The following is a 12,324-nucleotide window of genomic DNA, read 5'->3' on the forward strand; positions in this document are numbered from 1 at the left end:
GACATGGGTAAGCAATCCATTGGGGCTCGTATTAGGCAGACCCCGGAGCTGCTACCCTATGCGGAAGCCCTATCTGAGGTTATCCGAATAGACAAAAGTAGCAAAGTAGGCTGGATCTCCAACGTTAGGAAAATGATGTCAGCGTTAGGGCTTCAAGCTCATTTGGGACAACCAGGACCCACCAAAGGAAAGACGAACATAAACGTCTATACTGGGAATGGGTGGAACAACAAGAATTCAGCAAACCAAACTAGGGGAATTTTATCTCCATAAACAGACATTTAGATCCTTTTTTAGACATAATTCAGGTCCCTCAGGGCAGGATGTTATACATCCATTTTAGGCTTGGCACACTTCCTGTCTGCGAGACAATAGCTAATTGGTATACATGCAATCGAACACCAAGGGAATATCCATGTTGCAGGACTCTGGTAGAAAGGGTTGCCGAAGTTATGCTTGCTTGCCATGCATACACCAAGTCGAGGGTGAAATGGTTAAAACCGATCTGCCGGCAGTTATGCACACAGGACTATAAAGTCGCCCTGCGCATCCTTAGATCAGACTCTAGACCACTCTTTGCCTGCAGCGTGGCCAAGTTCGTAAGTCATGCATGGCTTATCAGACAAAAGACCCAGACAGGAATGCTACAGCCCTCACCAGTAGGATGATTACACGCAGCTACTGTAGTGCTCATAGTCTGGCTATTAATGTTTTAAATATATGCTATGCACATGCACTTTATTGTTTTTAGCCTCCCCACGATGTCGCCCAGAGGAGGGTTGGAAATTCCAAGAAGGCTTGCCAGGGATTGCAATTTGGGTCTAACAGAAAGGGCACCACATTAGGAAGTATAGCAATGCTTCTTTCCCATTATTTATAATGTGTTTAATGTATGCTTTTATTGTTCCATGTGTATTAATTGTTTTATCGTTGGCCTGACAAACTGGATATTGTACCCTGGTTGCAGTTGCATATTAGGATGGATTGCCTATATATATTTATCTGTAATATGCTGCTGCATGAATTGTTTACTTTTATATCTTTTTTATTCAAAATGGTGTTTTTATAGCTTTTATGACAAGAGTTGACGAAATAAATCTTATACAACTATATTGGAACTAGAACAAGAAAACATACAAAAGTTAAATCACATGGAAACTGAACTGCAAATGCATGTACGATAATAACAGGTACTTAACCCATACACAATAACACCGAATATAGAATAAATTTGCTTTTATTTTTATGGCTTACATACATATGTGTATAAGAGATACAATCAGCGCATTTAATAAAAAAAAATGTGGAGGTAAAAACATTTTTTTTTAAATATATCAATTCACCAGCACAAATCCTCAGCATACAATGTCTTTCAGGCTTACAGCTGCGATGTGAAGATATGCCTAAGAAGTTACCTAGCAGCACTATACAAGCAAGTAAATAAGCCATTTGATTGGACGGTATTATGTCAGATTACAAGAGGCAAGTCAAGCAATTTTAGTCAATAAAGATGCTGCAGCTCAACCACAGCTAAAGTTCACATTTCCAAACGTTCGTTCGCTTCACAGCACCCTTCACTGGGTCTTCAGCATTCTGTTGGCATCTCACCGTGTTCCCAGCTGCAGATTTCCACTGACTGCGGAGACTGACTTATCTGGCCTGATATTCCGATTCTCCTTGATTGTCTCATTTTACAATGTATGAATCTCTGAATGGAGAGATGGTCATTCAGAGCTATGGAATGACTGACTTTGTACAAAGCTGCTCTAGCACGCTGCACTCTCGCACCCTCAGTGCTGAAAGCATGAGGGCAGCAGCTTGCTTAAAATAGATCGGTGCGCTTTTAAACCACTTTGATAGACACTGCAGCAAATCCCATAGTAACCAAGGCACTTGGAGACAGAAGAAACATATGGTTCTATAACTCACCCTCTGCTCCACACATTAATGGGCTCCTCCAAGGTGGTCTTAGAATAGACTTACTTGCCACAACTAACACCTTTCTTTAAGAGGTATATGAAGCACATACATAAGGCAGCCGTATCCTTAATTATGCACTAATGCGAGTTTCACAATATATATATTTTTACATTTAAAGGTAGTTATCTATGGAGCAGGCCTCGTTACATAGATGTCCACCACACACCAATTGTGAACGGCGTTGCTCGCATCCGGCTGCCTGTCAGGGCTTTGTATCAGCAAGGAGCATCATGGCTTGGCAACCTGGGGCTTCGGTATAGTTCCTTTCCTTAAGCAAATGATGTATCGAATCATTCAAGGGTAACGGGCATGACCTGGCCTTTTGCTCCGGGGGGGGGGGGGCGTTAGTCCTCCGGGGAGCTGGCGCCATTGGAGGTTGGGTTTTTAAGTCTAGGCCAGGGCCGCTGCTGGCGCCTCTGTCACTTTCACCAACAGCCCGAGGTTAATATGATAAGAAGGGGGGGGGAGAAATAACTGGAAGAAAGAGAAGAGAGCGAAAGAAGGGGGAGAACGGAGAGAAAGAGTAGGAAGGGAGAGAAGGAGGAGAAAGAGGGAAGAATGAGGAGAAAGAGGGGAGAATGAGGAGAAAGAGGGGAGAATGAGGAGAAAGAGGGGAGAAAGAGGGGAGAATGAGGAGAAAGAGGGGAGAATGAGGAGAAAGAGGGGAGAAGGGGAAGAAAATGGGGGAAGGGAGAAAAAGTGGAGAAAAGGGGGAAGGGAGAAAACGTGGAGAAAACAGGGAGAAGGGGGAGAAAGAGGGGAGAAGGGGGAGAAAGAGGAGAGAAGGAGGGGAACGGGGAGAAAGAGGGTGGAACGGGGAGAAAGAGGGTGGAACGGGGAGAAAGGGTGGAACGGGGAGAAAGGGTGGAACGGGGAGAAAGAGGGGAGAAAGGGAAGAAGGGGAAAAAGAGGGGTAAAGGGAGAGAAAGGGGGAGAAAGAGGAGAGAAGGAGGGGAACAGTGAGAATGGGGAGAAAGGGAAGAAGGGAAAAAGAGGGGTAAAGGGGGGAGAAGGGGGAGAAAGAGGGATGAAGAGAGAGAAAGTGGGGTGAAGGGAGAGAAAGTGGGGTGAAGGGAGAGAAAGTGGGGTGAAGGGGGAGAAAGTGGGGTGAAGAGGGAAGGAGGAGAAAGAAGTAGAGAGGGGAGAATAGGGAGAAAGAAAGTAGAAGAAGGGGAGAAAGACGGGAGAAGGGGGAGAAAGACGGGAGAAGGGGGAAAGAGGGGAGAAGGGAGGGAAAGAGGGAAGAAGGGAGGGCAAAGAGAGGTAACGGAAGGAAAAGGGGGGAGGGAGAGAGAGGGAAAGAGGAGCAGGGAGAGAGGGGGAAAGAGGAGCAGGGAGAGAGAAGCAGAGAGAGAGAGGGGGGGGGGAAGAGAAACAGAAAAAGAGTCGAGAGAGGGAGAAAAGTGAGCAGTGAGGAGGAGATAGAGGGCATGGATGACCCTGATGGGTCGCAGTGAATAAAAGGAGAGTTTTTCACCGAACGGTTCTGAGTGACATCAAACAGACCGTCTCCAACGCCACTCAGAACCCCAACGTGAAACACAACCGCTTTATTCACTTTCAACCCATCTCTAATTTACCCCCACAAAATTATCAGCCCCTCCTCCAACATCTAAACAGGGGCAAAAAAAGTAATGGGGGAGCTATCCAAAACATAGGCTTCCCAATCCAAGCCAAAACAACTTAAGACAATAAATCCAAGTTCTATTTATTTTATACCCTCCTTCAAACTGAAGGCAATACCTGCTCTACCGCCACCCCTATCACCCACCCATGGTGGCGGCGCTTTGTGGGAGATGCTGGGCCGCCGGCTGGTTTCCCGTCAGTGTCTATCTACACAGACCTGCACGGGTACGAAGATGCGGCAGGGAGCTCACTACCATCATTCATCTGCCTAGCTCTGGCCTTTGGAGACCTACAAGGGGTAGTAGAATGTGGGTGACCCCAACAGCCGGCATTCCGCCTCCATACTCGTATAGCCATAGGCTCAGGCAAGACGTGGAACACAAGCAGGAGGATGGGAGTGCTTTCGCTGATGACATCAACAGTGGGGAACAACTTTGGTTTCCAATGTTGCTCCCTCAAGAGGTGAGAACCGAATTTTGATCCTGTTATCCACACTAATGACTTCAAATCAAAGCCATATAGAACAATGACAACACTACCCTCAGAGGCATCCTCGTTTACAGACCACCTGCACATCGAACCGGCCTCAGCGACACCATCACTGAATTAATCACTGTGCTCGAATACGAACACTACATCTTCCAGTGGGCAACTCCACTGGCACCAACTACACAGACATCCTCGATAGACTAGAAAACATTGACCTCAAGCAGATAATCACCAACCCCACGCACAAAGCCGGACACATGCTGGACCCCATCCTCATGCCCAACAACAGAATCAGATACAGCCACACCTCGGGAACTCACCTGGTTGGACCACTCCATCATACACTTCACCCTCGCAGGCCCTGCCGCACCGCCCCAAACAGACACAGCTCCCCCTTCCACAGCTGGTCCAAGGTCACTCAGCAACAATGGATAAATGCCCTCTATATCACACAGCTCAAATACACCACCAGCTTGGACCAGGAAGGACAGTACCTGAAGCACTGGATCACCGAGTCTCTCCCACCAAATCAGCCAAAACACACAAACTGTCCACATTTGCCAGCAGGTACACCCCCGAACTCAGCACGTCAAAATGCATGTGCAAACAACTAGAAAGAAGATGGCGCACCAGCAGGAACTACACTGACAGTCACCTTCAAATCGAGTCCCTGACACCCTGAATCTATACCAGCGCCAAGGAACTCTTCACCATTGACAAAGAGTTCACCTGCCAGTCAGCCACTGAAAATGCCATCACCTCATGACAGCAACTCTGCAATAACCTCGCCGACCAATTTCAAAACAAGATAACATTCATCTATAAAACCTTCAATCCCCAACCCTCCGACCGATCACCGCCGACCTCCTGCTCACTGCAAGGGAACAACTCAGCACACCAAATACTACCCCCCTTATGAACTCCATCTACTCGGGAGCACCCACAGACGCCTAACCCCATCGACTCTTCAACCCCGGAAGTGACACGATTAGCTGCCAACTCACCACCATCCTCAATGTCTCAATACCCACAGTCACCTTTTCCTGATACCTAGAAACACGCCACAGTCAGACCCCTCCATTAGAAACCAGTTGCAGACCCTAGCCAGCAATAGACCTACCATCCCATCTCACTGCTACCTTTCCCCGCCAGAGTCCTGGGAAGGCCATCAACCTTCAACTCACAGAACACCTGGAAAGAAACAACCAACTGGAACCTTCCAATCAGACTTCAGAACCAACCATAGCCCAGAGACCGTTCTTCTCCTGCAACAGACGACATCCGCACCCAACTCGACAAAGGAGAATCAGCCGCCCTGATCCTCCTTGATCTCCCCGCGATCTCTCACCGCACTCTCATTGATCGCATACGCCAGACTGGTATCACAGATGATGTTCTCAGATGGATGGCATCATTTCTCACAGGACACACTCAGAGTCTGTCTCCCTCCCTTCGCATTGCAAGCCAAGTGCACCATCTGTGGCATTCCCCAAGGTTCATTCCTGAGCCCAACCCTCTTCAATGTCTACATGACACCGCTCGCAGACTCGAAAGACGACGCCTGCACCTCGGCCGTTTCCTGGACAGCGAACTCTCCATGAAACGCCTAGTCAACGCCGTCTCCTCAGCCTGCTTCCACACGCTCTGCAAAATCTTCAAGTAGCTCCCCATTAGCACTAGAAGACGATAGCACAGGTCCTCATCACCAGCTGACTGGACTATGACAACGCACTCTATGTAGGCACCACTACAGAACTCATGCAAAGACTCCAGATGATTTGGAACGCAGCCGCCAAACTGATCCTCTAACTGAACACACATCACCCAGCACCTGCAAAACCTCCATTTGCTCTTGGTTCGGAAGAGATGCCTTTTCAAGCTCCTGACCCACACTTACAAAGCCCTCCACAACCAAGGACCTGCATAGTTGACCCACCAGGAACCTCCACTCTTCACACCTCGCCCACGCATACACCGCTGCCGCGCCGGAGGATGCTCCTTCTCCCACATCACAGCTTAAGCCTGAAGCAATTGCCCCTCCTCCATCTCCACACTGCACCCTTGCTGACAGATTTCAGGAAGTGGCTCAAGACCTGGCTCTTTGACTGGGCCCCGTAGTAAGTACCTGGATACCCTCACGGGTGACAAGAAGTGCTTTACAAGTGCAACCTGATTGACTGACAGCAAAGTCTTATTGGTATCCTGCAGAAGTCCTCTTAAGGTACTACATGATGGGTTTTGACCAACTCAATTAGTCCCTGCTTAAGCAACGGATTCTTCTGTTTGGAATCTTGACTTCCACTTTGATCAGGACCTACATCTTCTGCTCAGGTTAACAAAATCTCTTTAAACTGCTTCTTCCAGTTAAAAATTATTTTCAAAATTCCTCAACACCTTCCTGCATATACCCATCCTTTAGTGGTCAAGGTTACTATTCTCAGACATCTGGACTACTGTCATTCTCTTCCCCCCCCTGCTTATATCTGGACACGTCTTCAGCATATCCAAAACTTAGCAGTTCAACTCACGCTTTTACCACCTAGCCGTTCATCTACATCATCTTCCCTGAAATCTCGGCACTGGCTCCCAGTTACTGAACGGATCTCCTTTAAGGCAATATGTATGGTCTTTTCGAGTTTTGGATCGATTTGCTCCCATATACTTGCTGCAAAAACTTGAGCATTACTGTGCATGTCAAACTCTTAGGTTTGCGGAAAAAATTAATGTTGTTGCCAAGGTCATGGCACTTGAGTTAATGCAGTCAAGATTAGGAATTCTCTTCTTGTTCATCGTCAAGCCACACTACAGCTGCTGCTTTTCTGGAAAGCTTTAAAAACCTGTTTTTTCTTCCGAATTGTATTTGCCCTATAATTGCTCTTTGTTGGCTTTTGGTCCCTCAGCACCTATACACCTTTTAGATAGCAGTGCACTTTAAAAATCACATTTACATTAAACTACATATGCAGAATAGTTTGATACCATTGTTCAGACTCCATTAACACAGAAGTTAGTGCAGCAATCAAATGACTGTTTCAAAAGGTGGAAGAACGGAATGATTGGACTTCTTTTTGTACAAGTCACAACACTGAAAAATTTAGATGCAAGGATTTTTGGCTGGGTTCCACTTCTACGGTGTCTACAGGAAAGCAATTGTCTCCATAAGATTAGACTCTTCACATACAATATTTGGTCAGATTTAACTACCTCAGGTCATTTTGCTACAGGTCTCTTTGTGAATGTCCTGATTCATCAACTGGAGAAATTGTACAACTGCAAACTGGGCCAACCTTCAAAAGCGATGGAAATTTGTGTAACCCTTACTCGATGTGGCCCCCTCCAATAGGATACAGAGAACTCAGCCCAACATGTCTAACACATCGCTAAATAGAATTTGTTGGGCCTCATGTTGTTCTCAGGTTGGTATCATTTTCTATTGTACAGAATAGTACACATTCTATTAGTGATATCTAATCAAAAGATTCTATTAAGGGACAGGCCGGGACCATTGTATGCCAATATTCTAGACTGTCCTATAAGAAATTGTTACTAACCTGCAGGAGTAGTTTTGAATCGGAAGGATGCACATACTTTACATTATTCTGCCATCTTGTCACTATTGTCAATCATTTGGTGCCATGTCTGTCCTATAGTGAGGTCATACGTATGCCCCAGAGCTTTTCTGCATATTTACCATATTCAGATTCTTTTTTTCCCCTTGGTGACTTCTACCATTATTTGGGCTTCCTTTTTCCTTCCACATACTCTCACCACCTCTCAGTTCCAAATCACCTAATGTCTGGGCAGGAGGGAGGGTTGCATGGGAATCCAGAAAAATCTTCAAGCTGCAACCCACTCCAACAGGTAAGTAGCCATTACATTTTGCAGCATGAATCTTTTCTGGATTCACCTGGTGTGCTGATTCTACGGTGGTATTCTGCATTCTTGGGATACTGGGTTGAAAACAGTGTTTTTGCAAAACTGTATTTTAGTACTTTCTGTCCAAAGTTGTTTCTTTGTTGACATGAATGCCCACACAATAGTGCTTTGTGAGAATATGTAAGGATACATTTATCGCTGCCATGCAGATGTAGTTTATCTAAATATTGGCGTTGAATGAGTTTCACTTTCCTTTTCTTTGAGGAATGTGTGCTTGGTTTTTCCCCCCCAACGCCATTCCTGCCATCTTGTTTGAATTTTTTGCACTGTCAATCTCAATATAAGTCTCCTTGGTGAATGGTGAGCTTTTGGTTGCAGTTGCACATGAAATAAAAAAAACTGGCTCTCCTTCCTGGTCTGTCTTATTTAGTGCAATGCATCACTGCTCTCCTGACTGCTGTGTGCAGAAAAATTTCTGCTTGTGTTTTTGCCTACTGGAAAAAGGCTGGTTGTTTGACTGCCGGGTTAACATGGAAGTGTGAATTGTCATGTGGGAGAACCTGTGGGTTCGTTCTCCTGCCCACCCTATCCTTTTTATCTGTAGGGAGGCTCTTTTATTTTGAGTGCTTGCAACTCGCTGACCTTCTGTAATGAAGGCTGTATTTATCATTAAGGATTTAAATGCAGTCTTGCGCTGCCACAACTGAAAAGACTTTTTGTAAAAACACTATGTGCTGATTTTATCCCAGTAGGAACTGGTACTTTACCTTGTAGATGATGAATCTGAAGAATGTATTGTGTCCACTAATCATAAGGGCGTGTAGCTAAGAGTCTCCTAGGTCTATGGTCGCCAAGTAATCCCCTTTCCTTAAGAGTGGGATGATCTCTTGAAGTGTGACCACACTGAACTTTGGGGTCTTGATGAAAAATGTTAAAAAATCAGGGGTTCTGAAGAGGCTCTTGGTGCCTGGTCCACTTTTGGAACCTGAAAGTAAATGGGATAACCCCCCTTGTTAATTTCTTGTCATGCTAATCTTTCTGATTCTTGCTTTCTCCGCTTTATTGGATAAGCAAGTATTTCTTCCCTGTTGCAAGCTTTTACGTTGGCTTTTACTCTTGCTGGTTTTTGTAAAAGTTCTATGTAATAGGCATGGTGTTTGATGCAGAGTATCCATTTGTTAGTGACCGTTCTCCACTCCTGCAGGAGCCCTCCCCTCTGCTGCAGTCGTGTGAAATGTGATCTCTTTGGGTAAGTTACTTGGCTTCGAGCTCCAGCCCTCATGGGGTCTGGCCGTTTTACCTGGCCCTGCCAGTAATTGCTGTTGTGGGGGAAATGCTACTTTTGTGTTGTACTCTGTATCGATTTGAAGTGTAAAAGTAGTTTCAGGGGGAACTGTCCTAATGCGCTTCTCTTAGAGGAGTCTCTAGATAGGGATTCGCCTCTCTTCAATGACCCTTTGAACTGTAAGGCCCCATCACCTTAGCTATTTCGTTGTCTTTTTTCATGCACTGGAGTAAGTCATCTACTGCCATATCAAAATATTTTCCCCAGTAAAAGACATGTTTATTACTGATGCCTGTATTTCTTGTTTGAATCTAGACATTCACAGTCAAGCATGTCTCCATACAGTGTTGTCTGAGCACATCTGTCTGCCAGGTGTGTCAAATACATCCAGTGCTGAATTCAAGCAGGTGTTGGATATGGCTGCCCCTTCCTGCATTACTGCTTCTACTCTCTTCTTGTATTGCTGCATCACCTATTCCATCTCTAACACTGCTGTTTTCCATACCTGTTAAGCAGTGCATTTCTGGTTAGTCAGCGTCCCAATCTCGCCAGCTCCCATGTGTTGTGTCAAGCACTTGAAAGAACCCTCGTTGCATTGGCTTTCATCCAAGTATTGGTCCTCATAGAGGAGTTCCTCCAGTCCCGCTTGTGGTTCAGCATTGTTGGGAGGGTCTACATCAGTGTGTTCCTTCTCCTGTTCTTTGTTCCTCTCAGCCCTTGATCGAGTTCGAAATCCTTTGAGAGAATTGCTGACATTCTGTTACTGGAGTTACTGTGTAAAGAATCCCTAAAACAGTGTTTCTCTGTGTTATCTATCATCTCTCAACGTTAGCCTGCCTCAGGTATAGGCTGAATACCTAGATCTCAACCCTGCAAAGGCTTTCAACAAGGTCATCTGTTCTGTCTCACTTCAGAGGACAACTGGAAGAGCAGGACAAGTCTATTACAATGAAAAAATGGGTTTACTACTGTCTGGGATTATTATTAAAAAAATATACCATGGCACCCAAAAAAGTAATTTTATGTTATCAAACTTTCTATAATGCCTTACTACCTATGTCGTCCAACTATAGCTTGCTCTGAGATTGTCAGTAGTTGCAGGTTGGACTTTCATGTGTATTTAGTAGAATGCATACATGGGAGGTATATGTGAGGTTTTGAGAGGCTCTCTGAACTTAATGCAACCAACCTAACACTGCGTGTAAGCATGCTTGAGTAAAGAGAATAAGTGAGGTTGATAGACTGTGCTTAATATATCAAATGACTCAATTTCCAGTATTAGTTTGCTTGGACTCTGCCTAGTTTGTTAATGCAGTGACTCCTCTTTTGGAAAAGTTGTGTAGGTATATGACGTTCTCGGCAGTGCTCTGAACTTGTCGCTGTGAAAGTAACACTGTTGGTAGGTGTGATGCAGTGTCGAGCGAACCAGAAGGCATGGCATGAGGATTCATGCTTCCCTTTGTGGTCCTGACAGCTGCCCGGGATTTGTCGTTAATGATAAACGGAGGATTATACAAGTTGGGAGTAGAAGCCACATTTTCACTGTTCTCCATTCAAATTAATTTTCGCAAACATTAGCACATGAGAACAAAAACTTCATCTTAAACTCTCTATGGTTGCTTGTGTGTTCATACTTGAGTAACTGCAGTGGAATGATGATACATACTGAAATTCTGATATACAAAAAGGAATACAGTTATAATAAAAGCATTCAAGAAACCTGCAGTGCACTAAAACACATTAGCCACATTTGTGACATTACTTCCAAAACTACATGTTCACTGTCATATCACGTGCTGAAATGGCTGGAAGCAATACATTATTAGTGTAATAAAGCAACAGAAATGTGTAATTTAAGCTAGACAAATCCCACTACCTGCCACTGGAATGAACAGCGCCCTGGACAAAACGCTTCTTCCGTACCATACTTACGATGTCTAAGTAAGAAGCTTGAAGTTTGTACGTAATCACATGTCAGTTGTAAAGTGGTAAATAGCTTCAAATACCCACTGGAGTAACCAGATAGCATTGTTACGCTGCAGGAGGCCTTTAGACAAAAGGTTCAGCAGTGTTGTCACAGGAGATAAGATTTCTGAGTAGATAGTACATTTTTTTTCTTTTTTTTTTTACACCAGTTCTGGAAGTTCTACAAGAAATCATACAACGGTTGGAAATGCAGTCCTAGGTAGAGATATTGCTAATGCCAATCAGGTTTATGTTCATTGCTCAAGTCTAACCTCTTCTTTCTCTTGTATAGCCTCCATTCTTACTAACACTGTACCTGTGGGTATTGTTAACATCAGGAGGCAGCAATAAGACGGGTTTATGAGTAATCCCCAAAAGATCACCAAATATTGGGGAATCACATGAGGGTGACTGTATTATTAGACTGATGTCGGTACACTCCTGAATTTCAGAACATTTCATGGCTGGGGGACCACCAAGTTTGACCTGGTTCACTTTTCAGCGGCATGCAATATTACTGTGGTGTTCTGCTATCGTTTATCGTTGTACATACAAAGCCCTAGTCCAGCTGAATGTAATGCAAAAAAGGAAGGCGCTAACTTTTGTACATCTCAACTACAAACATGTTACAATGAGGAAATTCAGAACCAAAGAGAATCCAAAAGGTGACATTTAGTTTGTTTTCTTCCTCTGGCATGTTGTAGTCCTCTTCCTGGATTTTAAAGAAGACTGTTTCTATTTTCACCTCACGCACGGAGGTAGTTCTTCAACTAAACATATTTTTGCCCTGTAAAAAGAGGCAAGCACACATGAAGGAGGACACTGGTTTACTATACACCATAATAAAGCTACCTGAAACAAAAGGTTCAAAAATTCGTTGGCAAGGGAACTCTTCACGCTCCAGATCTGATAGTCCTCCAAAGTAAGGTGCCCCGTCTGTGAGAAAAGAGAAGAATAATGGTCGTTACTAAATGCTGAATATATACAATTTGTGGAAAACATGCATAGTTGCGGCTTTTCGAAATATTTGCTACCCTGTTCAAACACCTTGGCAGAAAATAATCATTTAATTGAGAACTATTTTTTCTTCAAACTCGTATGTC

General features: G+C 44.6%; 1 protein-coding gene across 3 annotated transcripts in view; it reads right to left on the bottom strand.

The window, feature by feature from the left end:
* The window catches only part of USP32 (ubiquitin specific peptidase 32), a 1,745,589-nt gene that overhangs the window by 864,017 nt on the left and 869,248 nt on the right, over window positions 1-12,324 (bottom strand). For all 3 annotated transcript variants that reach the window (XM_078679804.1, XM_078679802.1, XM_078679803.1), the window contains exon 10: window positions 12,074-12,157. In XM_078679804.1, coding sequence (XP_078535930.1) covers window positions 12,074-12,157 — 84 coding nt within the window. The remainder of the gene's footprint in view (window positions 1-12,073; window positions 12,158-12,324) is intronic.

This window comes from Lissotriton helveticus, chromosome 3_1 (assembly GCF_964261635.1).
Source record: "Lissotriton helveticus chromosome 3_1, aLisHel1.1, whole genome shotgun sequence".
Lineage (NCBI taxonomy): Eukaryota > Metazoa > Chordata > Amphibia > Caudata > Salamandridae > Lissotriton > Lissotriton helveticus.